Here is an 8,997-nt window from a genome sequence, read left to right on the forward strand (position 1 = left end):
CTGCACTGGCATTTAAGTAATGATACAGCCAGAACAGACGACACATCAGACAATGAACTCCAGCCCTTTTTTTTGTTTTTGGCAATGTGTACTCATGACAAATGGTTATTAAAAGTAATCAGTGGGTTTTATTGTTTTGATTTTGCATCCCATGATCCTGAGCCAAGGACATAGTGTGCTCGTAGTCCCAAAAGGCAACCAGTAGCATAAGATATTCTTTGCAGGCGTGGTTAAACGGAAACTCCTCTGATTTTACAAATCGAAGTGTGTTTACAGGCCTTCAGGTGTTACACACCAGTAGTTTCACACATAAAGTCCAAATAAGCTGTACACAACCTTTTGTGCATTCAAGAAAAGCCAATCGCCTGTAGCTGGAAGAAAAAGCCTGATCATTATCTTGAAACTAGCAGCTCGAAGCTACAATAAATAGCTTTTGCACTTAAATGTTGAAGAAGAAGAAAGTATGGATTAAAAGTGGTATCTCTTCACCTGTGGTATTGATTGTGAGCATTTTTTTCACTGTCCAATTAAACTGGAGGAGCACTAATATTCTTTATGAATTAGTAGTGAGACAGCTTATGGTAAGGTGGTGCATGTACACATGTACACGGATTTTAATTCAAGTGTCAGTGCAGCTGTTTTTTGCGTTTTGTTTTTATTGCCCTTGTATAGTCGGGATACAGTTATATGTGGGGCTTAAATGTGAATCATAGGAGTGTACAGATCAATGATGAGCACTAAGAGATAAAGAGTGATAAAGAAAAGCCCACAGATTAGCGATGAACTACAGATGAAAAGCTTTTAGCACATATTGGTCCCTTTTGTTTGTTACGATACATGTATTGTGCAAGTCCCCGATAAATAAACAACAAATAGTGATTAAAAATTATTTATCCACAGTCAAAATTACAAGTCCTCACATCACGAGCCCTTTGTATACACCTATCAGCACGTTGTTCTGCTCTCCTGAAACTGCCAAAATTGCTATGAGCTTTTGAGAGCAAATGATAAAAAATGGAGGACATCAAAATTAAATGACAAATTCATTATTGAGCAGGTTGCTTGTAAAAAGATGAGAGAGTGGAGATGAAAGCGAATGGCTGATAGAAGCGTAAGAAGAGCCCCGGGAGGTGGGAACTGCTCCCGTGTCGTTAGCGTCTCAGCTCAGACACTGACTTACACTTTGCACCCACAACAATTGTTTCACAAATTTTGCATACATTTCAATAATATGGTGTTTGGATGCTTATAGCTTTCACTGTCGTCGTAACTGCTCTAAACAGAGGCAGACAATTAATTTTATTGCTTGATAGTAATTTGGCCGACAGACATCAGCTGTACATGATCTTCTGTTAAGTCAAGAGACTGAAGCCTGCAGCGGTTTGGATAGGAAAACTCTGCAACCGTGATGAAGGGGTATAAATTCATCTAAATATAAACAGTTTTATTATCACGCAGAACAGAAGTTCTTGTGTAGAACACCTTTAAGGCAGACGTAGCAGGGCTTTCATCTTTTTTAGAGTTTACTTTATGTGGCAAAGTTATAATGGCATCGTCTGGGTTTAGACCAAAACAGGAGACGAATAGTGCTTTTGTTTTCCCCGGCAGCTATTTGTAATTTTCCCTAGGTAGCTGAAATGGTGGAAGGTGGATAAAATTGTGGAAACTCTGCTCATCATAAGACAAAGAGCTGGGAGAAATAAGAGAAGGGGAAGAGGGCAAGTGACGGAAATGGAACGCAAAGCCTTGGACAGGCAATCACTTGATGGATTCACTCTGGAATTTAAGAGGGTTCAACAGCAGTAGTCCAACCTGTTGAATATGTTGTGCTCAATAGGACTTGGAACTAGTGATTGAGCCCACAAACCTGTCAGGAAAGTGTTGATCGAGGTCAAGTGAGCTCAGGACCATTTTACTAGAGATTTCGACACAAAATTCAGGATTCATCCTGCTGGCCAATAGAAAGATTGCAGGTTCAGGGTACTTTTGCACTGAATGTGTGGTTATCCGTTTCATAAAATACTTGGTGGCCTTTTCTGGAGTACAGTAATTTAGAAGACATGATTTGACATTCAGCTGATGTTACTTTCACTGGATCACTAAAAGTAACATCAGTGGCCGACTTAGAGGTCAGTTTTGGCGATGTTGGAGAAAAGGTTATCCAGTGGCATCTCAATTCAAAGAACTTCCATCAAATCAATTTCTGCTGTGACCACCTCTGCTTCTTCAAAGCGCTCCATCACTCCATGGCACTGAGATCTGCCACAGGCCTCAGTCAGAACTCTCTGACTCTATGTTTGAGGTTTCTGCCATGATGTAGATTAAAGCAATGAAAAAAAATCAGACATCTCCCTGATGGTGTTGCAAGCTGAACTAAAACTGCACATTGCCTCATTCCAGTAATTGTTGTCAATATACAGTGTATCCAAAGGAGTCATCATAACATGGGAGATTTGCAAAAATAAATCAACTATGTGGCTAGCCTTAGCTATTATAACTTAAAGGTAACTCCAGAATACTTTGTTCTGGTGAAAATAAAGATGTGAAATACCAGCCAGAGGGCGAAGTACACTGTGACGAGATATGCTTAGATCGGTATATAATATATAACATGCATATATGAATATGTAGTAATGTATTGATTAAAATGTTTGTGCGTCACGTTCATGTATGTTTGGAGCTTCCTACAACAAATCAGTGTAGTTGTTGTCTCTGCTAGAATAAATATAATGACTTTTGCTGGCTATTTTTATGCACACTGAAAGTAATTTTTCTGCGTTTTTTTTAATCTATTTGTTGTGGGGGGGGGGGGGGGGGGGGGTTGTTGTTTTTGCATGTCTGCAGTTTTTTATGATTGTTAATATTGTTTGCATGGCGTACGACTGGCTACTTATTTTTACTGGTTCATTTATCACAGTGGGCAGTCACACTGTGTCAGTCAGGCAAAGCTAGTGATTAATGAAGCAATTTAAAGCTTAAGTTTGGGAGCTGATGTAGTCGTCCTCCATCAGTTGTAACAATGTTACAGACAGCAGGAAAATATTTTAGCTATACCTTGTCACCAAGGTTGTAATAAATAGTTAACTAAGGAGATATGAAAAAACATTCTACCTGAAATAAAATGTAAAAACACAAAGGAAATTTCCTCGCTCTCAGCTGCTGTCACATTTAACAACACAACCTGCCTGAAGAGGTTTTGTTTATTTACACTCAGGTTGTGTTTGTTTTGCAACATCTGTACCAAACTCCTCAGCCTTTGCCTTTGGCACATATCCTCCACATTATAGTAATTCAAGAGATTAAGCCTCTAAAACTAATGAAAGCTAAAAACACACATATAAACACACATCCACTCTGGAAAGTAATTACATCTAAAGTGAATTAAAAAAACAAAAAGTGAAAAGAAATAATAATTCTAATAATTATTATTTGAGCTTATCTCTTAGGCCTACAGCTTAGGTCATACTTTGCCTAGTTTAAAAAAAAATGTCTTTGGTGATTAAAACCAGATTTCTAGAAGCTGATATTTCTAAGGACAGCACATAATTTTTCCCACTGTAGGGTGCCTGCAGTTTTGGTCAGCTAATTACCGGCATGATGCTCTAAATGTTTGATGTGTTAGTGTGACGGTTTTGCACCATGAATACCGAGCAATAAGTGTCTTTGGTGTGTGTGTGTGTGTGTGTGTGTGTGTGTGTGTGTGTGTGTGTGTGTGTGTGTGTGTGTGTGTGTGTGTGTGTGTGTGCGCATGCATTACATTCACTGAGTCTTTCCCTTTATAATCTTAAATACAGAACACTGATATGAACATAAAAGAACCTTGGGGTCTTTTTAACTGTTACATAATGAATAACATTTGTGGGACGCTATGCTCTGACGGGCTCTGAATGTGAAGTACCAGCGTGAAATATTTATGTACATGCTACGTGATTTCATCATTCCTGCATATTTGCCCATTCTCCTGCCAGCTGAGATACTATTACAACAGAGCACAATCTTCTCCCTGCTTCGTCTCTTAGTTTTTAATCATCATTCTGTCCGTGTCTAACGGTAGAGTCTAGGCTAAATCTCACACTGAATAACAGACATTCTCATCTCGGACTTTTTACCCGTTCTCGTCCATCTTCTTTTCTTTATCTCCTCTCTATTCTGCTTTTAAAGTTCTGCCTGATTCTACCATGACCTTGCTATCGCACATGAGCAAAACTGTGCTATATTTAAAGTCTCACATGCAGCATTAACAGACTGTACAAAACAGTTTTTATGCTCCCTTTTCTCTGAATCCCTTTCTCTCTCTTTTGTTCTGTTTCTGACAAACAGAGATCCGCCGCACCCCGAGCTATGAGTCCTCCGCTTGTGGTCAGGATGTGAGACTGATGATGTGAAAGCAAAGGCCGTCATCAAGCTACAGCCGCTGTGCAGTCCCACTTCTACCACTGCAATCAAAGACGCACAATAACACTCTGGTTACAGTAGGGCCTCTGCAAGCTCAGCAAATGGGAAGAAACACATTTCAGCTTTTTAATTCTGTGTGAAACCACCGTTGATGTCTGTCAACATTATAGTCCCTCTTTAATTGGGTGCCACTTTGTGAATGATGACACTAAACCATCTGTCTGATATATACACATAGCTTGCGTGCCTGTTCACACTACAGATTTTCAAAAATTGCTGTCCAAATGATTGAACGCACATCTCCATAACAAACTCCTCTCCAGCTCGTCTAAATCACCTGTAAGGATTATGAGGCCGGCTTTAGTGCTTCTACAGTCACATTGTCTCTTGTGTGTGTTCGGTGGTATGTGTGTGCCCATTGTTATGGGCTCCCAACCTCCCGCACTACCATGGCATGTCTCGTGTCCCGCGAGGTGTGTGTGTCAGATCAAGCCATGGTTCTCCCTCGATTCCGTTTACCACGAAGCCCCCACTGTGGACTGCAATGATCTGCTGCTGACTAAGCTCCCATCACCAATACCCCTGGACACGCACACCTTGCACCTGCAGAGCAATCTCCTGTCAGTTCTGGACACTGCAGTGCTCCATGGACTCCCCAACCTCACCGACCTCGACCTCTCTCAGAACCGCTTCAGTCATGTCAGGACTATAACCGACCGTTTCTCCCTTCCCTCCCTTCTGTCTCTACACCTGGAGGAAAACCATCTCACTCACCTTCCTGAGGCTTCTTTTGCATCACTGCCAGCTTTGCAGGAGCTTTTTCTCAGTCACAACTACTTACATTCAATAGCACCTGGGGCCTTCATTGGTCTGGACTCGCTATTCCGTCTTCATATCAACAACAACAGACTCACCACTGTTAACCCTCAATGGTTCAAGGCTTTGCCTCGCTTGGAGGTTCTCATGCTTGGGGGTAATCCCGTCGAGTCGCTTCCTGAGCGTGGCTTTATTGCCCTGAAATCCCTCCGGAGTCTTGTCCTTGGCGGTATGGGTCTAAAAGGTTTGGCTGAAAAAGCACTAGAAGGCCTGGACAGCCTAGAGAGCCTCTCCTTCTATGATAATCTTCTGAGTAAAGTTCCAACTCAGGCCCTCAGGAGAGTACCAGGATTGAAGTTTCTTGACCTCAACAAGAACCGCATCAAACTGATTGGGACAGGAGACTTCCAAGACATGGTTCACCTGAAGGAGCTCGGTTTAAACAACATGGAGGAGCTGGTTTCCATTGATAGGGCCGCCCTGCAGAACCTTCCAGAGCTCACCAAGCTTGAGATCACAAACAACCCACGTCTGTCCTACATTCATCCACAGGCTTTCCTCAAGCTGAGCAGGCTTGAGAGTCTAATGCTCAACTCCAACTCACTGAGTGCTCTGCACCAGCACATCATGCTCTCCCTGCCAAATCTTCAAGAGGTCAGCTTACACTCCAACCCTCTGCGATGTGACTGCCTGTTTCACTGGGCAGCCAAGGAGGTTTCTCATCCCCAGAAAGACGCCGAAGCAGATGCGAAAACTCCCCGAGTAGTGCGTTTCATTCAACCCCAGGCGACCTTATGCTCAGAACCTCCAGAACTCAGAGCTCGCAGGGTGAGAGATGTGTCCTCAGGAGAGATGTCAGCCTTGTGTCTTCCCATGATTCCTGCCAGCTCTCTGCCTTCCTTCGTAGGGGTCCGTGAAGGCGGCAAACTGGTTTTGCACTGTCGAGCTCTTGCAGATCCACAGCCTGAATTATACTGGGTGACCCCCTCTGGTCTGAAACTTCATCCGGAACCGATGCATGCATCCAAAGCTTCTTCAGCTCCTCTCCCCTGCAAGAGCCGGAGGACTTCTGAAGAATTCAACCTCACATCTGAAGCCAATACCCCTCGCCAGCAGAATGAAGACAATATTCCCTGTCAGCTCCTCAAACACTACCGGGTACTGCCTGAAGGAACTCTGGAGATCAGCAAGATCAGCACCAGAGAGGCGGGATTGTATACATGTGTGGCTGAGAATGCATTAGGAGCAGATACACGCAGCGTTAATGTAGGTGTCCATAACAGAGAAAAGAGAAGAAACCGGGGGGCAGCTGCTAACCTGAAGAAGTTTCAATTACTGAGAGCAGATGCCAGGTTCGAGGTGAGAGAGATCAGAGAACATTATGCTATCCTGTCTTGGCAGAGTGGACACAACCTCCCCTCAACCCGCCTGTCCTGGCAAGCCATGTTCTCCAAGGCCCACTCGCCCACATACACCACACGCATCCTTGCTGGTACACAGAGCTTCAACCTGACTCACCTGCAGGCTGGGACATATTACAGAGTCTGTATGCATTTAGGAATCAGTGAGGGCACAAAGCATGCCAGCAGGAGATTAAGAGAGAGCAGAAAGCCTCAGTGCGTTTCATTCAGGACAAAGGATGCCCCTGAACCCCAGCCCAGCCTGCAGCTGAACCCACAGCTGACCTCCACAGCAGTTACACTACTGCTCCTCGCGATCATACTGCTGCTCGCAGGCCAGGGCTGGGACAGTGAGCCTGGTGAGGGAACAGGAAAGAACCATAATACCTCCCATCATGACATAAGGGGTTACAAAGCTCTGATCTTCAATCAAAAGGCAAAAGGAAGTGACGACCCTCAGCCAAAGCAGAGCGAAAAACTGCTACTACATCAGAACTGCTGAGATAATTGTACACACTTAAATGCAGTAACACTGACACACACACACACACACACAAAATGTCAGACACACACTTTGTTATTAAGAAGAGGGGAATCATAGACGAAAGCCGTAAAGCGAGAGAGAGATTTGTATTTATTTTATATACCGTATAAAGTATATATTGACATTGTTTCTGTGTTAAGATGTGTTGTAAATGTCTAACCCCTAACCAGGGAAATAAAACTGGACAATCAAACTCCTGCTGTACAGTGAGTGAGCACAGGAGAAACAAATGAGCCAGAGCTGCCGATGACCACTGGACCGAAAATAAACAGAGACTGATTCAAGCCAGAGACTTATATTTACCGACGGGAGCAGCTCAGACCTCCAGGGTTTTGTCATGTTTGCCGTCTATGTGTTCCACAGACTGAACTATGAGTTTCTCAAAGCAGATGAAAGTCTGCCTTAAGACTGACACTGAACAAAATCCCTGTTTTTTTTGGACTCTGTAAGTCAAAGTGATTGATGTAACAACCCTTCTGCTTAGCTTTCCAAATCTTGGACTGGGTTGTCCATCTTGCAGTACGCTACATGTACAGCATACTCATCTGGATTCCTCGCCTAACATCCTACATTCTGCTTCAAAATAAAAGTGATCTGAAAGTGATTGTGTTAAATTCTATTTTGAGCTACACACAATAAAATCTCTTTTCCATTTACTCGTTTTTACTCTTTCTTTTCATTTTCCAGACCTCAAAACAATTTCAAAAATACTGAAAATACACTATTTGATTAGGGTTCGAGGAAATACAGAAAAGTTCCTGCATCAATATCTTCTTACTGATTCATCTACAGCTACAGCCCCTTCCTCATCTGCATGCAATTATCATTTCTCCACGGTAGAAATAGGTATAATAGCTCAGGATAGCTGGAACCTACCAAATTAACACAAGATGCAGTGTGTCCCCTGCTGGATAACAAGTGGAACTGAGCTAGGGTTTGCAGTGTCAGTCCCAAAAAGGCTGTCTCATTGTAAAAGTTGCAATCCTACATTTACATGTCTGTCCCTAGACTCAGGTTCTCTTTGAGTATTTTAAGTACCGCCTGCTCCAGTGACTCCAGTGTAAGAGCCTGGGCTCAGTTGTCAGCAGTGTGAATCAGATCAAGTATTTATCTTGCAAATTTATAGTTACTTCAGTGTGATAAAGTATGAGAAGTCTGTCTATGTTCATTGCAAGATCCAATCAAAATCAGCAGAGTATGTGGTCACAAATTTTTTTTACAGCGGAGTCCCTGCAGGAATATCTTTGAAGCCAAAGCATCCAATAACTCCATCAATACAATTTTACTGCTCGTAATCGCATAACCTCACCAAGAGACAAACATCGCCAATGAGTTGATGCAAGGCGAGGTGGAAGAGAGAGACTGAGCAGTCCACCTGGGGCAACTTTTACAACTTCTAATGACAATGACACCTTTAACTTGCTTCCCCCCCCCCCGAGGATGCTGTGTCAAACAATTTGCAGCGACATGTCCTGTTTTATGGTAGTAATAACATTGCTTCTCTGACTTGGTGGAGCACCTTTAGGTTTATATAGCTTGGAGTATCTACTGGTCATAACTGCTTGTTGTTTCTTAGCTTACTTTGACTGGATGTTGCAGTGAACAAAGAGTTCAAACAAGAAAATCTTTAAAGCTAAAAAAAAAAAACCCAATAAATCAACCAATATCATTTACCATGAATGTTACAGCCAGTCTTGCATTTTGAGAGATATTAATATGTGAATCTTAGACTACTTTTTATTATATGCTCTAATAAACTGCCCAATATTTTAATTTAGTCATATTTTATAAACACAAACCCCAGTTTCCCACCTAAAATAAAAAAAAACCACTTTCATCAGT

The 8,997-nt window shown here is 42.5% G+C and overlaps 1 protein-coding gene across 1 annotated transcript; it reads left to right on the forward strand.

The window, feature by feature from the left end:
• Window positions 1-4,743: 4,743 nt before the first annotated feature.
• LOC308402662 (leucine-rich repeat neuronal protein 2-like) lies at window positions 4,744-7,113 on the forward strand (the record flags this gene model as incomplete). Its single annotated transcript, XM_080891652.1, has 1 exon — window positions 4,744-7,113. The coding sequence occupies one exon, from the start codon at window positions 4,744-4,746 to the stop codon at window positions 7,111-7,113; it is 2,370 nt and encodes a 789-aa protein (XP_080747778.1).
• Between the last annotated feature and the right edge of the window lie 1,884 nt (window positions 7,114-8,997).

The sequence above is a fragment of the Rhamphochromis sp. 'chilingali' genome (genome assembly GCF_963969265.1).
Source record: "Rhamphochromis sp. 'chilingali' genome assembly, chromosome: 9".
NCBI lineage: Eukaryota > Metazoa > Chordata > Actinopteri > Cichliformes > Cichlidae > Rhamphochromis > Rhamphochromis sp. 'chilingali'.